General features: G+C 42.2%; 1 protein-coding gene across 11 annotated transcripts in view; it reads left to right on the plus strand.

Annotated features, from left to right (window-relative positions):
- Positions 1–5,305: 5,305 nt before the first annotated feature.
- Positions 5,306–23,552, plus strand: part of PPP1R12A (protein phosphatase 1 regulatory subunit 12A) — a gene marked incomplete at its 3' end in the record, with an annotated part of 113,805 nt that continues 95,558 nt past the window's right edge. For all 11 annotated transcript variants that reach the window (XM_082280706.1, XM_082280707.1, XM_082280700.1 and 8 more), the window contains exon 1: positions 5,306–5,603. In XM_082280706.1, the coding sequence (XP_082136832.1) occupies positions 5,367–5,603 (237 nt within the window). In that variant the 5' untranslated portion in view covers positions 5,306–5,366. The remainder of the gene's footprint in view (positions 5,604–23,552) is intronic.

Consider the following 23,552-nt stretch of genomic DNA (forward strand, 5'->3'; position numbering starts at 1 on the left):
CATCTCCGTGGGAATCAAGTTTAAATGTTAGCTTGCATTGCCATTCAGGAATACAGAGACACCATTCTGTGTAAAGCTCATGGAAGATGCTAGGAGAATGCACCACTGCAAATCCAACTCAGAACTGCATAGTTTATAAATCTGTGCTCTGGTTGCTATGGTAGTTTTAGTTTTGGTGACTCAGGATTATGCAGCATCAGAAAGTAACCCACCTTGAAATGTGGGGTTTCTGCATAAGAATCTTACCCAGAACTGACAAAATCAAAGAGCAAGAAGTCTGCTTCTTATGTAGTTTACTTGAAAATTTTGATAGCAATTTGTGCATAGTCTTCTTATCTCTTTTTTTCTGGATAAGGATTGTACCAGAGATTTCACTGTTACATGTGTGGGTGTATCACACAATCAGAGTAGGGAATACATCAGATTTAAAGGTAGAAAAGACTATGACTATCAAGTAAAACAATGAAGGAAACCCCTTATGATAAGTATCTCTGTCATGGCCTTTTCATGTGAAAAGATACTTTTATATTTTCTTATCCTATCTCTCATTTTACCATCCATGATTCTTTATACAAATCTGTTAAATTTATTAGAAAGTTTTGTGTCAATATATGTATGCAATATTGGTCACTATCCTTCAAATTACCCTTTTTCTCCAGAGCTGGAATTGATGACGTTAACTGTGATATATTAGTTTTCCTTCAGTGGGGAGAGAAAAACGTTAAGACAAAATTTTTAGAGCCACACCATGTGTAATGCTGTTCAAGATGAAAGACAAGACAGCAATTATCCTGATCGAGGTCAGAACAAAAATTCTACATCCCAAAAGATGATGATTTTGGGTAGTGCAAAAGCTTCATCTGTGAACTTCTGTCATCTAGAAGCCTGTGTGAAGTAGCTTTGAACAATGGTTGTAATACTTTTAAGAAAAAATGGAAAACCAGAGAGCACACTGATAGCCATCTCATTGCTAAATCATTTTATTGAACATTTGTCATTAAATTTACTGGAAATATGTATACACATAGAAGCTATCTCTGCAAATGTTTACATAGTTACCTCTATTGAAAAGTAGTCCTACTGAATTCAGTGCTAATATTTATATGTGGAAAATTACATACTTAATCATCTTTAGTGCTGGGTAAATATACATGCAAACAAAGGATTTGACAGCACACCCAGTGTGTTGGTTAGTCTGGTAATGATACATCAAAAAAGCCTGATAAAACTAGGTCTGGTTATTGTGTCCTTAAGCTGCACTCATAATGTAGCTCAAATGGTTAAGTGTCTCTTGTTAGCATACGATGATTATTGTAAACACACATGCACACTTATGCAGTTATCTAATTCACAGTTGTGATACTCTCTTGCAGTAATGAGTCTTCTAGAATTAATTTGATACTCACTTTTAATATGGTCTTCAAAGACAGCCTTAATATATAAGTTTGCTCCAACCCTGTGCACAAATGAATTTAACACTTCATGCTTAGGCAGATAATTGGAAAAGAATTTCATATTTCTACAGAAATTATTATTGGTATTTACATATGTTTTTCTCAACTAGTATAGAATTAGAAGCTGTAGACAGTCTCATCTCTCAGCTACACTGATTTTACAATGAAATGGAATGACATCAGACATGGGGTAGAACGGCATTAGGATGGGGTAAAGAATATGGCCCAATATGCCTTTGCTATTGAAATTACAAACATTTATGGGAGATATGAGATAGGAAAAAATATAAATGGAAAACTGATTGTTGTTGTTATTATTATTATTATTATTATTATTCCCTTCTTGAAGAGTAAACACTTGCAGAGATTAACTAGTTTACATGAATGGCAGCTCTACTTTTTGCTTAAGGAAGATTATATGCTTTCCTAGATTTAAGAACCACATATAATTTCCAGCAGAGCACACAGCTATCTCCAAAAGACATTTATATTCAATATAAATGGAATATCTGAGTTTCAGCTGACTGTACAAATGAATTATATCTTGCCTGTAGTGTCTGTAAAAACCCTCAAACATAACATAACTCCCAACCACGAGGTGTAATCCAAAAAAAATTAAAAAGTCAAGGAAAATAACGCAAAAATGTAGAACATACAAATAGCTGCAGTGTATGGAAAAATATTTGCTGAAGTTCTCTGAAAAGCTGGAGCTGAATCAGTGAAAAATCTTCCCTGGAAAGAAGAATAAAAGGAAAGTATGAGATCTAGTTTTTTTAACCAAATTAACTGTATGATACTTAAGAACAAAATTGAGCTGTAGAACCTCTGCATTTCACTAACAAGCCAAGAAGAGCAAGTTGGACTTAAAAAGAGGATCCATGACCAGAAAGAAAAAGCTGAGCTGGAAAACTGAAATCAAGGAGAGGGGACTGGGGCTCTGATGAAAACTTAGAAACATGCTCCGTGACATTGAAATTCCTGAGACAGTGCATTTTGAACACGTGCCTATCAATTTGCCTAGAATTACTTTGTTGCTAATAAAGCACTCTTTAAATACTGTTTGTTGAAATCAGTGTATTAGATTCTTCAGCTATGAGGCTTCTTGAAGAGTCAAATTATCAAACAGCCAGCTGAGAGAGAAGCAGCATGTTGGGGAGGTGACTTATAAAATATCTGAGACATCTGGGGCAGGAAAAGGCAGCTTTTATCCTGCATTACCTTTTTCTGAGTTATAGTTTTCAGGTCCTTAGGAAATGGCACTGGGTTGAGAGTTTCTCCCCAGGGGAGTTTGCCCACAAGGACAGAACCACAGCAGGGGGCTGGAGCCTGTGCAAATTCACTCCTTAGACATGAGTCAGGCGCTGCAGCCAAGCTCCTGGCTGGTAACTGTCCATTACAGCTGGTGGTACCAGTGCCATGCCAAAGCACAACTAAATCACTCAGGTGAGTAATAAACACTGCAAAGACTGGCTTTGAAGTGTGCAGTCAGCCATATTTTCAAACCCAGGAATATAAACTGTACCCCTGGATAGTCACACAGGCTGCCAATGCGAAGGTATAAATTGGGTGCCAGGTAATCTTTCATCCACCTACTTAGACTGCAAATCTTTCTCTGGAAAATCTGTCATCTTGACTGCCAGATGTTGTCTTTTGTTCTCAATCACATTACGCCTGCAAACTGTCAGTGTATGTATCTCATGCACCGCTGTATGAGTAAGTCTGATGGATATTATGCAAATATCTCCTGATGAAAATCTGTTCTGAAAGACATTAAGAACAGCACGTTGCTGCAGGTACCTTGTAACTACTACTTCTTGTGAAATGTCACTGATATCTTTATCAATAAAAATGGAAATAGGAGACTGAGTTGGCTGCAAGACTGCCCACCATGAGAAGGAGACATTATAATTAGAAAAGCACAAATCATGCAAAATTTGAAGTGTATGAGGTTTGGGGACCCTCTCAAACTATACTTTGTTTCCTATAATTAGTTGAAAATAAAACTTATTTTCCAGTAAATTCAAAACCACATTTTATCCCCAGAGATGATTCCATTTAAAGCAAAATACATATTGCTCCTAGCATAGAAAAAACTTTATTATCTGTAATAGCTTGGTTCCTAGAAGTTGCAACTCTGAACAAAAACATTTTAGTCTTTGTATCTTCAAATGCTGCATGGTTTGTAGCTACTTGTTTTCTCCCAAGAGAAAGGATGGCTGTCCTATCCCAGGTTTTGACATGACGGAAGTGAACTGTAAGTGAAATGGACAATAAGCACAATCCATTGCCATGTAGAATGATAGAATCATAGAATGTTAAGGGGTTGGAATGGATCTTAAAAATCATGTAATCCCAATCCCCTCCCATGGGCAGCAACACCTCCCAGTAAACCAGGTTGGTCAAGGCCTTATATCCAAACTGGCTTTGAACAGTGCCAGGGCTGGGGTTGCCTCCCTGAGCAACCTGTTCCAGTGTCTCACCACACTCATAGTAAAGAATTTCTTCTAATATCTAGTCTAATTTGTACCCATTACTTCTTGTCCTATCACTACAGTTCCTGACAAAGACTCTCCTTCCCTGACGGCCCCCTAAAGTGTAGAGGCAAACGGTGCTTTTGTCCAACAAGATGGTCTGACGTGGTCGTTCCCAAAACAAAGGACCCTCAAGCAAGTTGCTCCATTTATTACCTTTTTCCCCGTCAAATGGCTGCATGTGCCACGTTTGCCAATACAGGCAGAAACACCGATGTTGCCGCAGGTGACAGAGGTCGCAGGTACGGACGGGCAGCGCCTTTAGTGAATCTGCCCGACGGAGGCGGGGCTGGGCTGGGCTGGGCTGGGCTGAGCTGGGCTGGGCTGCGCTGGGCTGGGCTGGGCTGGGCTGCGCTGCGCTGCGCTGCGCTGGGCTGCGCTGGGCTGGGCTGCGCTGGGCTGGGCTGCGCTGGGCTGCGCTGGGCAGGGCTGGGCTGGGCTGCGCTGGGCTGCGCTGGGCTGGGCTGCGCTGGGCTGCGCTGGGCTGGGCTGCGCTGGGCTGCGCTGCGCTGGGCTGCGCTGGGCTGCGCTGGGCTGGGCTGCGCTGGGCTGCGCTGGGCTGCGCTGGGCTGGGCTGCGCTGGGCTGCGCTGGGCTGCGCTGGGCTGGGCTGGGCTGGGCTGCGCTGGCCTGGGCTGGGCTGCGCTGGGCTGGGCTGCGCTGGGCTGCGCTGAGCTGCGCTGAGCTGGGCTGCGCTGGGCTGGGCTGGGCTGGGCTGCGCTGGGCTGGGCTGCGCTGGGCTGGGCTGCGCTGGGCTGGGCTGGGCTGCGCTGGGCTGCGCTGCGCTGCGCTGGGCTGGGCTGCGCTGGGCTGGGCTGGGCTGCGCTGGGCTGCGCTGGGCTGGGCTGCGCTGGGCTGGGCTGGGCTGGGCTGGGCTGCGCTGGGCTGGGCTGCGCTGGGCTGGGCTGCGCTGGGCTGCGCTGAGCTGCGCTGGGCTGGGCTGCGCTGGGCTGGGCTGGGCTGGGCTGGGCTGGGCTGGGCTGGGCAGGGCTGGGCTGCGCTGGGCTGCGCTGGGCTGGGCTGCGCTGGGCTGGGCTGGGCTGCGCTGGGCTGCGCTGGGCTGGGCTGCGCTGGGCTGGGCTGGGCTGGGCTGCGCTGGGCTGGGCTGCGCTGGGCTGGGCTGGGCTGCGCTGGGCTGGGCTGGGCTGCGCTGCCACTCCCGGCCCCGCTCGCGCCCTTCCTCCCGCCCGCGGCCCCGCCCCCCGGAAATCTCGCGGGGTTATGCTAACGCCGCCGCCGCCGCCCCGCCCCTTCGCTCCCTGCCCACCCCGCGCCCTCCCTGGGCGGGTGAGCGCGCGCGGCCGCGGTGCGCTGTGGGATAGTGGCGGTATAAAGTGTACGCTCGGCGCGGCCGTGGTTGAGGGGGCCGGCGCGAGCGGGGTATGAAGATGGCGGACGCCAAGCAGAAGCGGAACGAGCAGCTGAAGCGCTGGATCGGCTCCGAGACTGACCTGGAGCCGCCTGTGGTCAAGCGCAAGAAGACCAAGGTGAAGTTCGACGACGGCGCCGTCTTCTTGGCCGCCTGCTCCAGCGGGGACACCGAGGAGGTGCTGCGACTGCTGGAGCGGGGTGCCGACATCAACTACGCCAATGTGGACGGGCTCACCGCGCTCCACCAGGTCGGTGCTGGGCCGATCGAGGGGCCCCTGGCCGGACTGGGGGGGAGGCGAGGCCGGCCGACTGCCCCCCCCCCCCCCGGAGGAGGAGGAGGTGGAGGAGGAAGGGGCCGGAGGTGGCTGCGCTCCCTCCGCTGGGGGGTGTCGGGGCGGGGAGGCGGCGGTAGGGTCAGCCCGGGACCGGCCGGAGGGGCCGCGGGCCGAGCCCCCGGGCCGGCGGGGCTGCAGGAGCGGGAGGCTGCACCCCCTCCCCGCGGGCAGGGCGTCGGAAGGGGCGGATGGGCCTCCGGCGGGAAGGAGGTGCCGCTGACCCTTCTTTCGTTTTCCCCTCTTGGCAGCGCCTCCCTTGGAGGGCCGGGGGGAGCGGGCCCTGCCCTGTGTGGGCTGAGGGGGCCGGGGACAGGTGCCCCCCGGCGTGGGAGGGTGGCCGCAGGTGAGAGAAGCGGGGCCGCCTTGGGGGGCGCTTCCGCCGCTGCCCCTTGCCCGGGATCCCGGTAGCAGTTCCCTGCTTCCCTCGTCTGCCCGGTTCCGCAGTAGTTGAGCCGATTAAAGCCCGCTCGTGTGTGCGGGCGGGCGTGTTGAGAGACATCTATTTCTCTTCGGTTTCTAGGGGAAACCAGTGTTTTGTTCATTAGATAGAAACGCGTATCAGTGAGGGGTTGCTTGTTTTCGTTACCGATGACTCCCGCCGCAGCGTGAAAGCTGAATTTCAAGGGAAGCAGGGGTCTAAAATTTTTCTTCCGTTCGTTGGAAAGTAGTAAAAAATCCAATCCGTATCCCTTTGTTCTGGTGTGGGTATGTGGGAGGAGGGTCGGTGCCGAGGGAGGTAACTTTCACTTGGGGCAGGGGGGGAATGGACGGGAAACTGGCTATGAAGTTTCCTCAAAATGGATGCTTTGTGCATGTTGAACTTCATAGCAGTCTGATTGGAATCTCAAAACGTTAGCCAAATAAGGAAAGGCTGTGGCAATCCGGAGATAATGCGGATTTGCCTGAATAGTTTTTTCCTCTAGAAGGCCAAAAGCTTCCACACAATATTAGATTCACTGAATATCTGGAAAGCAAAAAATTACGTTTGACAGACTACCTTCTCGTTCTTAAGTTTAGGAGTTGTTCAATAGTTAAAAAAAAATCATCTTAATAATTATGTGTTGTAGGTTGATCAAGTAAAAATCTTCCCTAAATGGTTACGTGAGGTAGTTTCTTACATTAAAAAAAAAAAAAGAGATGGTGAACTTGTTTTCCCTATCCCATATAAGTTCTTCAAGGATGTGAGGCTCTAGAAATACATAAATTGCCTTGCAGAACTGGATAGAATCCCCTCTTGAACATAGGATATACAATTCTACGACTCTTTGCTCTGTTTCCTGTGTCTGAGTTGTCACTTGCTCCCCTGTAAAGGGTGTTGGTTTACTTTCAGTTGTGAACTGAAGTGGAAGAATGAGTGTGTTGTGGTTAAGCCTGTCAGCATGTTACTGCAGCACGGTTACCTGACTGCAGGCTAGCCTGTCACTTTATTGCGAGGCTTTCTGTATTTATCCTCCTGTAATCAAGTTATGATTGCTTTGTGCTTCCAGGGAGCTCTGTACTAGAAGTCGTACCTTAACTGGTTAGATCCTTGTTGCCTTGCAAGTTGCTGTATTCCAGTCATTGGTAGGAAAGGATGACGTTTGGTTTAACTCTACTGTTAGAACAAGAGATGGTGTTCTCTCTTTCTGATGTCCAGAGAGATCCAGACATTTTCAAAATGTCTTTGATACTATATACAAAAAAAGCTTTAATGAGGATAATTCTGTGCTTATTCTCCCATTTTTTTTTTTACCTTGTAGTCAGCTTGCAGTTTGGAAGGGCAAAGTCTAAGGGAACAGAGGTAAAGATTTACATCACTGCTAAATTTCTTGGTCACTCCTTCCCCCTTCCCTCCTTTAGTGATACCAAAGGACCTTTTCTGGTTTTGATATTGAAAGCAAATGAGATCAGTTGTGAAGTTATAATCCTCTTGAGGCAGTACAGTAAGTGAATGTTGCCTGTTGTTATAAAAAAAGGTGTATAACAAATCCCTGCCTATGACTGAATCTGAATGGTTTCGCTTCATTATTAACACAAAATCTTATTTTCCTCTAATATGCCATATAAAAGGTGCAAATCACACATAATGTAGTCTTTAACTTAAATGAATTAATCTAATTTGGTTGTGGCATGAACAAAGCTGTATCTGTTCTCAAAGGAAACTCTTCAAAAACTTGTCATTCTTCCTGGCAGTTTTGACTGACTGATGGTAGTTGTGTTCAAGTCCATGTTCTTGTTTTTAAGACTGCCATGGTATACTGTTGCTTTATGGTTCTTTGGCTGGTTGGTTTTTTTTTTTTTTTGTGTCATCAGTCAGATCCCATGTAGACATTGCTGCTTCAGAGGAATAAATTTATCTCAGCAAAGATAAAATGATTGTACTTTTTTGGGTTGTGTCCTTTTTGTCTTCCATCAATTTATTTTTTTCCAGTTAGAGAGCAAATGCATGTGTCTGAAATAATGATAGAATTAAATATTTAATATACTATTTAGGCTTTGATTTTCCTGCTACATATGGCAGTTATAGGAAGAGACTTAAGCTTTGTTTTCTTTTTCACAGCCCAGGTAGTTGGAAGTGCTGAGGGGAAAGTACCGTTAATCCTGAAATTCTGGTGAACTTCAGGTCTGGTCTTTAATGGAGCATCAAGCTTTGTTACTGAAACCATTTAGCTAAGCTTTTCCTCTGAGTGGGATAGAATGCCATTACCATCAGAAAGCTGCATGTAGAATTGTTTCTCTTTATGCATATGGGAAACAAAAAAATTACTTGACTTGGTAGCTGAGAGGAGGAAGTGGGGGGAGGATATATATATAGGTACTTGCTTCAGCTCTTGACACTGCCAGTGAGTGATTTTGTTTTATATCTGCATGTGCACAAATGAGTGGACTTGAGTGCATCATATCTGAGGACAGGTCAATTAAATTCTTTGGGGTATTGCAGAAGAGGAAAAGCTGTCATTAGGTGATGGTTATAATTCCTCTATGTAATTTTTGGTTCAAACCTCACTTTAAGAACTTGTTCTGCCCAAGTTCTCAGGTTAGGCCTTCAGCACAAAGGACAAAACTGTTGTGTGCTGTTTTGCTATCTGTAAGATATATATGCAGTGTAGGATATTGCAGCAGAATAGTGTGTATGTATGTATCTGTAAGACCAGGAAGCTTTTAAATGAGAACTTAAATTTACAATCAGATGTCAATGCCATTACTCTAGTGGAGGTGGAAGTTCTGAATGTTGCACTTCCAGATAGATTTCATCCTGCATAACAGCTAACCTGTGCAGCTTTTCTATCTGCCTTAACAATAGAATGTCAGGGGAACTTGAGAGAAGAAAGAAGCTCAAAGGTGGGCTGTGACCTTGCAGATTATTAGTGGGGGCTAGAAGTGGCATATTGTGAAATAATCTTAAAAGAGGCTATATAGTATTTTCAATAAAACCTCGTCCCTTCTTAGGCAGACATATTTCTTCAGCATGGGATTCAGTTCTCTCATGCTGAAAGCTTAACACCTATCATTCCTCAGTCTGGAGTCTCTTCTGCTTTCCTTGGCTTTCATGAAAGAGGATTTAGTTCATTAGCTCTGTCTGGAATTTATTGCTTAAATGGCTGAAAGTAGTTTGTCTAGAAGTTACGTAGAGCTTTGTACAGGAAAGTGGAGCCCACCCTTTCTGGACAGCACCGTGGAAAGGCTGCGTATATTGCGGAGGGATCATGATGTGGCCAGTTTCCTGGAAGGCTGGATTTCCTGTGCACACTGCTCCTCTGGGAATTATGGGTATGCGGTGTGGAGTACCTGCACACACCTCAGCACTGGCTGAGATTAGGCTGTGGTTAGGTATGACAATTTTTGCAGCCTGCTTTTTGAGTGCCCTTTTTCTTTAAGGCTGCTCAGATTTAGGAGATGGTAACCTTGTTTTTGGCCTCATTCTCTCTGGGTGAGGAAGGTGAGTGCTGTAGCCTAATTCCACCACACAGCATGAAAAGAACATGTCCTGCTGTCCTGATCTTGCCTGCTCCTGGGGAGGGTACTTTTGATGTAAGGTAAAGCAAATTGTCTTGGCTGTTTGTGCATGGGGATCATTGCGTACCCACGGGGGGTGGTGTTGGTGAAGGCCCCTACTCCTTGCTGAGGGATTCATGTCATCTTTTTTGTTTGTGACAACTACAGTTTAATTAAGCAAAATTCCTTGAAGGCTGTCTCTCTGTATCAAATAGTTATTCTGCAGCTCTTTAGGTACTCAATTGAATGTGAAGATGAGACTGTTACCAACATTATAGTTACGTATTAGTTTGCACATAGAGCAGTATCCAGTGTTAAGTAGAAATTTTGATTTGCTCCCTCTGTTGTAGGACTCTGCTGCATTTATCCCTGAATACTAATTAAGATTCTGTGTGTTTTACAGAATGCTTGCTTATCCTTTCTGAGTAAGGACAGTTATTGCTGTCTTAATATTTCCTTTGGGTTCTATGAGCTTTATTTCTTAGATAAGAAGTACCTTCCTTTGTGAGAGTTTTTGCAATTGTTTATGTGAAAAGTTCTGTCGGGGCTTCTGGTGGCATATTCTTAGTACCTGATATGGTAACAAATATGGATACCTTTGGCATCAACTGTGTCCTTGTTACGACACCCTTTCAAACAGCAACCAGTGATGCAAAAGGGACATAAAATCTACCAGCACTGAGAACTTAATAGGGGGCATTCTGGCTGCACTGTCCGGATCCCTTCTGATGAATGATAACAGAGGTCATGTATTTGAGCTGAGGCTACAACATGTGCAGCATGTCAAGTTGTAAGAGCAAAGAACAGGTTGCTAGTCTTAAATCTCTAGGGTGTTTGCATCGTAGCAGCAGCACCCTACAACCAAGGGTAAGGAAGGTGTATGGAAATAGCTCAAAACTATCCTAGTAACCTCCTAGCTATGCCTTTTACCATGACTTTTTCGGAGAATGAAAATACTGGTGCATGTGGTAAACTTGTTATTTTTTTGAAACTGTCAAGTAGGAGGACTTCGTTTTGTACAGAAAGGTTTGTACTGAGTTACAAAACTGATGCCTAAGTCTCACTGTTTGGTAAGGAACCAACCTTCTAATCACTAAAACTCCTAGTGCTCTCATTGTAGATGTTCTACCACTGAGAATTTTGGAGTAATTTGCTCAGCTTGTTTTATTATTCTTTTATTGTGGCTTTTCTTTTTTTTTTTTTTTGAATCTGTGCAACAAAGCACAGAGAAAATGAGTCCAGAAATAAATGTAATGTTGACTTCACTCAGTGATCAGGCTACAGAGGCATATTTGTTTAAATTCCCTTTTGTAATTGGTTCTTGTGTGGGCCACAGCTCTTTCTCTCTGTAGTTACAGTAGCTAGGTTCAGATGATACAATAAGTACTTGTTAACTTCTTACTGATCTTGTCATCTAAGATTGGTTGGTTTTTTTTTTTTTACTCTTTGAAATGAAGACAAGAAGAGGGGAAAAAAGGTGTGATTTTTCATCATATACTGTGAGTATAGTAGTGGAAATTTAAATGCTATGTTCAAAAAATTGTGTTCTCCTTGGTGTTTTATAAAGGAAATTGGTAACAATCTCTTCATCCTTTTAGGTTTATTATTTCTGAGTGGTCTGTCAAATTTGAACCTGGGATTTCTGTGTATTTTCATTGCTATGGACGTTTCTTGTCCACAAACAGAATAACCCAAGAGAATTCTAGCAAATAGAAATTACTAAAAGTATTTAAAGCCAGTTTTCATGTTAGTGTAACTGACAGGTTTCTTAAACTTGCTAGTCACGGAGGTAGAGTTTTACATTCCAGTGTAAGGATGAGTTCAGCTGGTTGGGCTTTAGTATTTACTGAAGCTAATGTTCAGGGACAATTTCTGCTGGTCTTTAGATATGAATTTCACTGTAGCATTAATGCTGCTTTTACAATACAGCTTTGTCTGTGGTTTTCTATGTGTTCTGGTGTATTTTTGATATTGTTAGAACACTTTTTCATGATAAGTCATAAAAAAGCCCCTTGTAAAAGAGATGGGCTTTTGTATGTATGAATAAAATTGATACGAACACACTTGATTTAAGACCTTTTTGATTTTGACATTGCGGTAGCAAGAATGCCGTTTTACCAAGTTACTGAATTTCAGTTGTTAGCTAAATCTGAGGCTAGGAGACAGAAGCAGTCAGTATAAATCACTACTAGACATACCACTCTGGTGGGATCTGTATTCCAGGCTTAATATATGCTACGTTTTAGTTGGAACAGATGGTTTGATAGGCTCTTGTCCAGTTCTTTACTTGTTTATCCCTTTGCTCATGCTCTCACTTGCTCCCTTTCTCGAAGTTACTACTTAGGCTAGTAAGACACTTACTGCAATCCTCTCAAAAACTGAGAGCCCAGCAAATTGGTAGTCTCTCTTGGTGTAATTGTGTTTCCTGAGGCTGGGCTCAGTCCATGTGAAATTGTGTTCTAGCAAATAGAGAAATTTTATCTGAGGGTATATTCAGATGGGTTAGACTTAGACAAACTAATATGCTCTGAAAGCAATGTGGTGGTAGTTCTGAACAACTGTAGCATGAGTACACCTTTCTGGGATTCTTGAAACCAAGAAATTGTAAATTATGTCTTATTACTGCTGTATTGTAGTATAATTGTAGATCACACCAAGTAAGGCATGCAGCATATGAGAACATTTGCCTAACAAATGTTTTGTCAGTGCCCAACAATATATTTTTCATTGACCTTGACAGCCGTAAAATGCAAGCTGGAATGCAGCTGTAAGGCAGTGGAGCCATCCATAAGCTGGTCAGCCTCTGATGCTGCTGGATGGGTGGAGACATTCCAAGCTCCTTTACTTTCCTATATGCATTCCTGAAATGGCAGTCAATGGAAAGCGTGGCATAAGAGTAGCAGCATTCCTCAGCTGTTTCCTTTCTAGTAATTTCAAGTCTGTAAGATAGAACAAGAAGGCAAAAGATGATCATGGTACTTGGAGGGGGGGGAGGGCAGAGCACTGTTGATGTGGGTTGTTTTTTTGGTTTTTTTTACTGCCTTGTTTTGACAAGACCTGGTACCCAGCTCTTGTGTTTCAGTTGTTGAGCACACTGAATCAGCCGCTGTGCTTATCCTGGAAACACTGAATCTTTGCGGGCTCATTGACAAAACCAAAATTAGAGCAATGTGATGAAGTCTTTGAACAAGACTGTTTCCCATTTATGCCTGAGTGGTGTTAGCACTTACCCCATTACCAATATATTTGTTAGGCTAATGGCTTCTAAAGGTCTGCTAAACAGAGTGAAGTGTGGAGTTGGCTTTAAGAAGAGGGTGAAACCCCTGAGAATCTTGACCAGTAAATGTAGCCTCATTTTGGGCCTACAGAAGTAGGTTTATCTTCAAGATGGCAAAGAAATAGTTCCTGTACTACTGTAGTTTCTGAATACTTAAATTTGGTCAATAACTAGCACATAACCATCAATTTTAGTACTAAATTACCTGGTAAGCTATGGCTGTTAGAAATGGTTCTAACCGTAAAACATTCAAAGGGGCCAAGTCTCACTGATATATTTTTTAATTTTTATTTCAGTCTGAAATACTCTGATTTTCCCATGCTATGACTGTAGTTCAGGGTCTTGAGTTACAACTATGAAAGCTTGCTTTGATGTGATCAGCTAGCCAGCCAGTGGTGATTATTATATGAGTTTTAGTTCTGGGGTGATTATTTAGTTTTGGAGTTTCTGTTTCACCACCCTAATTGTGAAGCTAGAAGAGTAACTGGAGTCTTCTAAATATATACTTCTTGGGTATTTGAGGTTTCTTGTACATCAGGGAATGACTTGCAAGTGTTGGCTTTGTGTTGTGGATTTTATATATATATGAAAAATTTTTTTTCAGTATCCTAGGGTTTTCTTTTTTTTTTTTTTTTGTTCCTTCACAGAACAACTGAGATGAATGTTAACATGAAACCTATTTGTTAGTAGTTCTAACAAATGTCCAAACTCCTAGGATGAACTTACCTTAGTAGTTTTCTTAAAATTCTCACTTGAAGCAAGTATTTGTCAAAGGCAAAATAACAATATCTTCATCTGGTAGCCAAGGTGAGCACAGCTGACAAGCATGTACACTGTATGTGTGTGGTCAGTGCTGCCTTCTGAAACAGTTAACTTTGATGAAGCTTTCACTGAGGAGCTGCATTCCTCTGTCAAATCCGGGATCCTTGTAGGTCCCTTTTGAAACTGGAATACCATTTCAGACTTATGGCTTTGGAACTTTCAGCTTACAAATATCCTGAAATTTGCTTTAGTGTTCTTGACTGAAAACCAATGCTTCTGTTACTGTAGTGGAAAAGTTGTTATTTTAAGGCTGCAAAGCATGTTGTCCGAAGTTTTAACAAAAGTGTTGTTGCTTGCAATGTGTTTGCAAATAGATGCAATACTAAATACTTAAATAAGTAGGCTTAATTAAGTGAATAATATTAATGAAATAAATTGGTTTTCCAAAAGTGTGCCTCCCCATTCCAGAGATGAAACAATCTGAAACTACTTGCATTATTTCCTCAATCAGTATGAATTATGACTACTATTCCTGTATTCTATAAAATATAAGTAACCCTGCTTATTGTTCTTGCAGCATCAAGTTGTTATTTTTTTATTTAGTTATGAAAAGTCAGTGCTCTTAAATTTGTTTTGCTAATCTGTTCTTTGGCAGTATTTTGAACATGGTACTTTAGGTGCTGAACCTGCTGAAAATTTGGACAAAATTAATTACCTTAAGTTTTATCCAAAATGAAGAGTGAAAATTAGGGTGCCAACATTGTGTCTGCAGGCCAAATGTGGACTCCTGATGAATAATCTCATTTTTATCAAATCAGGTAAAACACTGTCTTTAGAAGGCTTGCCAAACTTCACGATTTGCTATCACTTGGATTTTATTCAGCTACTGCAGCAAATTGAATTATTTTAGGTCCTGTTGTTTTTTATGAGGAGCCTGCACTTCTTCTCCTCAGTAGAAAATAAAAGTTTAATGCTTACCTCTGAAGGAAGAATTTTTGTGTAGTGTCAGTTTCTTGGTTTCTGAGTACAGCAGAGCAAAGGGTGTGAGTTGTGCTAGCACTTGGACTGCCAGTGGGTTTTTGTTTATGAACCTCTCTGGACATGGCTTTCTGGTCACTCATTTTCTACTTTCTTGCAGACAGCCTAGCCAAATGCTTGGCACTTGTCTCTCTATAGCTATGCTTGGATGTGTGTAATAGTAGTAGTGAATGCTAATGCTTGTATGTCAGTGCTTATCAGGTATTTGTACACTTAGGAAGAGAAACAGCTTTCCTCCATCTCTGCAGAGGAGTAACTTAACAGGTCTAGTAGCTCTTGTACTTAACACTTCTTACAGACTTATAAAATATTGAAGGCGGGCTTTGGCTTGATCTATCAAACATGACTCCAAAGAAAACTCACGAAGTTACTGTAGAAACAAGTTTTACCTATAGCTCTAGGTAAATACAGCAGTGGTGATTTAAAAACTACCATTTTTAAGGAAAATAGAGAACAACTTGGTGTGAATGACAGAAGATACATTATATATTTTGTAAAGTGTTTTATCAGTTACCCATGTGGGATCTGGGGATGGGAGAGCTCTTTGCTGTTTGCTGTTTTCTCAGCAATTGAAGAGATTGCTGTACTCTGTAACAGTAAAAAATGTGTTGATTGTAATTATAGCAAATAGTATTTGCAAGCTCAAGTAGCTGTTAAGACGTGACTGCTGCAGATTAGAATTTTTTGCTACAAGGAGCTTAATCTTGTGAGAATCATTGTACCTGTGAACGAAGTGTCTGGAGCCTAAGCATTAGTAGGTTCTGTGGCACAAGGAACATGGAAACAGAAGTTTTTTTGGATGTGTATTCAGCAGTTCCCAAGGGAAGATCAAGAGCTTCAGTTTGACTTACAAAAACTTTAGAAAAGCCAGGAAAGGCTACTAAAATAAAATGTGTGATTAATAAGATGGATTTCAAAAGCTGTTGCTGTAATTAATGGTTTGGCATCCTTTTTTAGAGTAAGACACCTGCCATGTCAGGTGCGTATGCTAGATTAAAACATGAAACCAAGAAAGCTCTGGCATAGAAAAGCTTGCATGGCAGTAGTCCTGTTAAAAATACTTTTCATTTTAAGTTTGTTTTTAGGATTTTTTGTTGGTTTTCTTGTGTGTTTTTTGTTTTGGTTTTTTTTTTTCCAAAACATAGCATATAAATAAAAGTATCAGTAAAAGTTGAAGGCATGCTAACTATAGGGATTCAAATAAAAGACCAAATAGCACTTAAAAGTAACTTTCCATTAAGAAACCTTGGCATCAGAGCCATAGCTTCTTCAGTGACATCATTTGTCAGCTACTCAGAGATGTAACTAAAGTGTTTGCTTGAAGAGCTGATGTATAATTTCCCTTTTTTGGGAGATCCTCCAAGGGCTTTGTATATCAACAGTTGCTTACCTGCGCATTTTATAACAAGTACTTTGTCTTTTCAAGACAAACTCTCATGATGGCATTTGAAAGGCTTTGTTCTTTAATTTCTTCTAGGATTTTGAGCCCTTTTAATTTCTTCTCTGTAATTATCTAATTTTATTTATATTGCCAAGCTAAATGATTGAAGTATGGGAAAATTTTTTGGGGTTTTTTTTTTCAGTTCATTTTGCTTTGTCATGTTTCACTGCTGATAATGTATTTGATAACATGCTTTGCATTCTGTTGATACTTGGAGGGTGCTTATGCAGAATTTAAACAATTAACAGTCTAAGTCAACTGATTTGGACTACTTCATTGCAGCTTAAACTGTAAATATTACTTGGGTTTTGAACTTTAGGTCAGAACCTTCAGTTTTTAAAACAAAAATGGTTTAAAATCTGGCTTCGGCTGTTTTGCAGTTGATCTCATGATAGGCTGTAAAGTTGAGGAGTGTCACTTAACTAGGAGTGATATCACTAACTTTTTGAATACACTTCTGTACTTATCTTTTGGTAGCTGTCTGTGATTCATGAGACCTGTATTACAACATACAGTTGCGTAAGTTTCTCTTTTTAAGAAGTTCTGTGATCTAGATGAAGGTGGGCATAGGAAACACAGGCCAAAAAATAATCTGATCCTAGGATAGAGCAGTGACAGAGGTAGGAATTTTTTTAATCCAGGTAAATTGCCCCCATTTGTCTTTTTCTGTCCTCCTCTCTCCTTGTTCTGCTTGTGTTACAGAAACTGGATTTTTTACAATCAAATCTATCTGCCTCATAGCTTTTAATAAATAAATGGCATTGGTTGGCTATTGGTGCTTTTAGAGTTATAAAAGCAGTCTCCAAATTCAAGTCTTCGCCTGTAGAGAGCTTAACAACGTGCTGGTGTTTGTAGAAACCCAGCATGTGCCCTACTTTGATTTCTTTCTCCGAGAAAGGTCTGGTGAGGGTTGGTTCCTTCAGTACTATCAGCAACCATTGAGACACATGATGTTTACATCTCTGCTTTTCCTCCTCCTCTTTGGGATATCTAAGATGTCTCTCCATCCCCCCAAACCCATGAGTGCACTATAAATTTCTCTTTGGAATGTTTTAACTTTGCTTAATGCAAGGAATTACAGAATATAAGGAATTGTTCCTGTAAAGCCAAATATGTAAACCAAAGGTTTCCTTATACTTTGGCTTTTGTCAGCCTCAGAGTGTAGGTTTTGAAATGCTTCTAGCACTTCCAGTTAGTCTTGATTCACTGAGAATATTATGGCTCCGTTAAAGTGTATACTTTCTTAATCCCAATTGTTTTTCATAGAATGTTAAGGGTTGGAAGGGACCTTAAAGATTGTCTAATCCCAACCAAACCCCTGCTGTGGGCAGTGACAGCTCCCGCTAGATCAGGTTGGTCAAGGCCATATCCAAACTGGCTTTGGACACTGTTAGGGCTGGGTCATCCACAACCTCCCTGGTCAACCTGTTCCAGTGTCTCACCAGCCTCACAGTAAAGAATTGCTTCTGCTATCTAGTCTAAATTTCCCCTCTTCCTATTTGTACCCATTGTTCCTGGTCCTATCATGACAGTTCCTGACAAAAAGTCCTTCTCCAGCTTCCCGGTAGGCCCCCTTCAGGTACTGGAAGACTACTGTGAGGTCTCCATGCAGCCTTCTCTTCTCTGGGTTGAACAGCCCTGATTCTCTCAGCCTGGCTCTGCAGGGGAGGTGTTCCAGTCCTCTTCTCAACTTCATGGCCCTCCTCTGGGCTTGCTCCAACAGTTTCATGCCCTTATTTTGGGAGCATCAGAGCTGTACACAGCACTCCATGTGGGGTCTCACAAGAGCAGTGTAGAGGGGGAGAATCTCCTCCTTCGGCCTGCTGGCCACACTCCTTTTGATGCAGCCCAGGGTATGGTTGGCCTTCTGGCCTGTGATTGTATGCTGACAACTCATGTTGAGTTTTTCATCAGACATCACCCTCAATTCCTTCTCCACAGAGTTGCTCTCAATCATCTCTCTGCCCAACCTGTAGGTGTGTCAGGGTGAAGTCCAGTTTTAGTAATGCTCTGGCTTTAGAAGTTGCATATAAGAATCTTTCTTAAAATCTTAGGTTAAGATGCAGATTAGGCACAGTTTAGGCACAGTGTGGTGGTGGGGGGTTCTGCAATTTTCTAGCTTTCTGAATGTAGGACTTAAAGTTCTAGACAGTGCAGTGGGCTTGAATTTTATCAGTTGGTGGAACCTGACTCCATGATAACAAATGCTTGGAAAGAAGTTATTAACCACTCTAGTCAGTATTGCAAAAAGTTGCCAATTTCGTAGACAAGAAGTATGATTCCCCTTGTCCGAAACACTGTATTCCTACAACAGCAATACTGTTGCCAGTTTAGCAGAGAATGAGGAGTGGAGGGAAGTTCTTCCTAATATGTGATCACAGAATTAACTAGGTTGGAAAAGACCTTTAAGATACAGTCCAACCTATGACCTTAAACCACCTTGTCAACTAGACCATGGCGCTAAGTGCCACATCCAGTCTTTCCTTAACACCTGCAGGGACAGTGACTTTACCACCTCTCTGGGCAGCCCACTCCAATGCCCTGTGACCCTTTTGTGAGTAATTTCTTCTTAATGTCCAACCTAAACCTCCCCTGGCACAGCTTAAGTCTGTGTCCTCTTATCCTATTGCTGGTTGCCTGGGAGAAGAGACCAACCCTCACCTGGCTACAGCCTCCTTTCAGGTGGTTGTAGAGAGTGATGGGGCCTCCCCTGAGGCTTTTCTCCAGGCTAAACATCCCCAGCTCATTCACCCCTTCACCTGCTCCTCTTAGGACTTGTGTTCCAGACCCTTCACCAGCCTTGTTGCCCTTTTCTGGACATGCTCCAGCATCTCAATGCCCTTCCTAAATTGAGGAGCCCAGCACTGGGCACAGCACTCAAGGTGTGGCCTCACCAGTGCTGAGTACAGGGGAAGAATCACTTCCCTGGTCCTGCTGGCCACAGAATTTGCCTTCTTGGCCACATGGGCACAGCTGGCTGTCAGCTGCTGTCAGTCAGTACCCCGACATCCCTTTCTGCCTGGCTGGTGTCCAGCCACTCTGTCCCCAGCCTGTAGTGCTGCCTGGGGTTGTTGTGGCCCAGCACTTGGTCTTGTTGAACCTCATATCATTGGATTCAGCCCATGGATCCAGCCTGTCCTTCTGAAGAGCCCTCCTACCTTCCAGCAGATCAACACTCACACACAACTTGGCATCATCTGTGAATTTCCTAATGGTAGACTCAATCTTCTCATGCAGATCATCAATAAAGACATTAAATAGGACAAGGCCCAACGCTGATCCCTGAGGGAGGCCACCAGGGACTGTCCACCAACTGGATGCGGCACCAGTCACTGCTCCTTGGGCCCAGCCATCCAGCCAGTTCTTAACCCAGCAAAGGGTGCGCTTGTCCAAGCCATGGGCTGCCAGCTTTTCCAGGAGTATGTTGTGGGGGACAGTGTCAAAGGCTGATGAGTAGCAGAGTGATAGGGTCTTCTGGAATAACTAGGGAAAGGTAATGTGTCTGCCCCATTTTCTGCAAGGGGGGGTGGAGGAAATGAGTATCCTTCAGTTTGAAAATTACACCAGGCACAGTGCCTAAACTGAAAAATACAGCAGGGCTATAATGTAGTGCCTAGATGGACTGGTCTGTCATGATAGAGAATCCTCTCCTTAGCCAGCAAGGGGTGAGTTTCTGCAATTGAGTCAACGGTCTGGCTACTTTGCTGTCTTGGATTTAAATGTGTACTCTGAGGCTTGTTTAACCTGAGGCTTTTGACTTGTCATCAGGTGTATCCCTTTGGTAATGTCCAGAAAAGCAAGAATCAAAGGGAAGTGCTGCATCTCATTGAAACAGTGCAAAAGGTCAGATTGAACTGGTTATGGTAAAGGTTGTAGGACTTGAAGGATTGAGTAAACCTTACTGAAAACCTTTTTCTGAAGATGCTGTTGTTATAAGCAGCTGTGGTCAAGAAAAGTTAAATTTTTGCAACAGAAATAGGTATATTTGTAGGCAGGTATGAGGAGGTTATAGATTAGAGCAAACTTTTAGGGATTTGATTGTTTACTTAGCTTTAGAAGTATTTGGAGATGTCAGACTTTCTGATCTATTTCACTTAAATAACTTTTCATTTCTACCCCAAAGAGTGGGAGTGTGTTTTTGAAACAGGCTGCTGTGATGGTTATGGTCTAAGTGTATATACTTTTCTCCTCTCCCACTTCAAGTGTAAGTTATATTTTATGGTTAATCTTAACATTGAGTGGCTTGTCTTTGCAGCTATTAAGAATTGTTTTCATGTTATATAGTGATACATGTGATACCCCCTGTGTTCAGGGTTGAATAGGCAGGTGTGCTCTAGAACCTTCAGATGTGTAGTAGTCATGTAATTAATCTGTAATATCACCACATCTTCATACTGTTTTTACTAGAGTTTACAGTTACTACAGTTCCTGTATGGATAGGAGAGGTGCCTAGCTGATTGGCAGTGCTGTTCAGCCATAAAGCAAAGAGCGAAAATTTTGGCTTTAATTAAGTCTCTGAATCTGATGCAATAAACTTTTGCAACATTGTTTTTGAGCTTGGGAATTGAAGCCAATGTCAGTAATATTTTTTTTAGAAGAATGTTCAAATTGACAAGCTTTAACTTTCAAGTCTCTAATTTAGTGTTGTTTTTGACCTGTGATTTCAATATATGTGTCACGTACAATTAAAGAATTCTCGATTTTCTGTATTGTCATAATTCTTTCCTGTATTTTGCCAGTAGTCATAATAACTTGTACTTCCACTAAGCACCATAAATCACTAATCTTTTTTTTTCCCTGAGCTCTTGCAAAGGACTGTGGGGAAGGAAAAGGATGGATGTTCTGCATTTGCTAATTGGTAAACGTACAAGCTGTACATGCCACTGAATATGGAGATAGTCTTTGAATGCATGAAGCCAAAATCCTGGCTCTCCATCACTGTGATACGGGATTATTTATTTTGTAATTTCATCCAACATTTGAGCTACAACTCCTAGAAGTAGATATTAAATTTTCCAGTAGTAGCTGAATCTCAGGAGTAAAGCTCAGTGCAAGTTTTGCCTCAGTTGATGAAGTCCTAGAACACTTACTTTGATGAATTTGGATTTTATTTTGTACATGTACAGGCACAGGCAGCTCCTTCTGCTTGTAACCAACTATGATGTGTAATCAAGTATAGCCAGATTGCTCTGACCTCCTGCGAGCTGGTCTCCTAAAATGGAAATTATTCATTTTGCAGATGGAAATTGGAGCCAAGAAGCTGTGAATTCTAGGAGACGAATACTGAAGCAAATTAATAACTTTGTTCTTCTGTTCAAAAACCAAATGAGAGTTGAGTCTTGCATTCGCCACTTGCTTTCAATCTGTGATTTTTTTTTCCAAAAAGTCAGCAAGTATTTGTATGAAGACACTGCTTACTATCCAGAGTTTTTTGTTTCTTTTTTCAAATAAGTCTTTTCTTCATAATTCTTACTTTCCCTAGTTTCCTCACCTAAAACTGCAAACTCTTGCTTTTCCCTAACCTTTACTTCTGTGGCTGCTGTTTTAGGGAGTTAGTGTTACTTTGCATTGAATCAGCTTTTACTGATTGAATGGCAGGAAACCAGGATAGGTTGACAAATATGTACATTTTCATGCGGCAGTGACACTGATCACCTGTGGTTGTAGAGGTTGGTATGGAATTGCTAAGAGGCCTATTAAAAGTAGAGGTGACAAATTACATGCTTAAAAGCACACTTCATGAATCTGTGACTCAGTATTAAATGTACTGGAAGATTTACTGTTTCATTCTTAGTTTAGCTTTGGAAATCAAAGACAAAAACTGGGTGAAATTGTACTAGTGCTGTTGCTAGTGTTCTGTGCTGTTCCTAGGGGACTACTTATTTAAACTTATAAAACCGTCATTAAACTGTTGTAGAAATCTTCAGTCTTGTGTGAAAGCTTGCTGCGTATTTTAGGTTTTCATGGAGGCTTGGAACTAGCACTGCGTCAGGTTTAGTTTTTGACAAAAATCTGACTTGGAGGCAGAAGCAGAGCTGGAAATACATGCAGGCAAACCACCAAACAGTTCTGTTAACAGGTTCCCAAGGGTCCTGTGTACACTGGAAGAAAAATTATGCAGCCTCCTTAATCTGCATTCCTGGTAGCCATACTGAAACTTTGCCTTTAAAGAAAGAAGGCTTTTGTGGTTGTACCCTAAGGCTGCAAAGAAAACTCCAAAACCCTAATGCAGTGAGAGATGCAAAATGGTAAGCATCTTTCCCAATATCCAGATCACACTAAGAATTATTTTTGGTGGAAAGTGCTTTTTTGGATGACGATTAAGAAGGTGAAAGACAAAATAGAGAGTTGTGGTTTGCTGAAAATGATGTAAAAGAGAAAAAAAACCTCAAAACTGTTGTATTTTGGTGCCTTATTTTTTTTTTCTTCCCGAGGTTAACAGAAGGAATAAAGTGAGTTTTGTTTTGCACATCTTTTTCCTATGTGCATTTAGCCAGCAGTTTTAGAATGCTGTTTGATATTATATTGACCTTGATACCTTGTAGTGTGGTCTTCCTGTTTTAGTCAGTCTGAACAAGGAGTTTCTCCCCAGTCTAAATGCAGGCATACAGGCTTCAGTCTGCTGAACAGGGATGTCTTTGCTCAATCTGTTCCTGGATCTAAGAGCTTCCTTTCTTTGGCAGGTAGGTAGGCATGTGTTGTAATCTTTCCACCTACTGCAAAGTTAGTCTGGACAGAAGTTGTATGGTCTTAATTCCTGAAAAGCATGACGTAGGAAACAGAGAAATGAGTGGAGAGGAGGAATTGCTGCAGCTTCTCAAGCAGAAAGGCTTTGTTACAAGAAGAGAGTAACAAGTTTTGTTATAGCAAAGCATTCTTTGTTCCACAAAGCAGAAATGTAAAATGCGGTTGTTAACTTCAGGGCTGTGTAAGTAAGCAAATGTTTATTTAATACATGGGTTATCTTACATTACTTTCCTAGAGTTTGTAGCAGTCTTGCCTTACATTGTCTTTTGACTTTTTTTTTTTTTTTTTAATGATATGTGAACTGGTGACTAAAAGGTGCCAGGAGGCACTGGCTTCATGAGAAATGAGTTAGAACAGAAGGTGGGTTTTTTGGTGTGGCTTTTTTTTTTTAATAGAAGTATGGTTTAGATTGTCTGCTTTGAATAATGTTTCTCTGAATTGGATGCAGAAACTTAGACGCCCAGTATAGTTCTTCAGGAGTATTGTTTGGGGAGATCGGGACTTTTGCTAGTGTGCTAACTAATGCTTGTCTGTGTGGTTTTCTTGTTTTGTTTTTAGTTGGTTTTTTTTTTTCCTTTTTTGGAGACACTGCTGGGTTTTGCTACACTCCGGTAGCTTTTTG

The sequence above is a fragment of the Coloeus monedula genome (assembly GCF_965178545.1).
Source record: "Coloeus monedula genome assembly, chromosome: 4".
NCBI classification, from domain to species: Eukaryota; Metazoa; Chordata; class Aves; order Passeriformes; family Corvidae; genus Coloeus; species Coloeus monedula.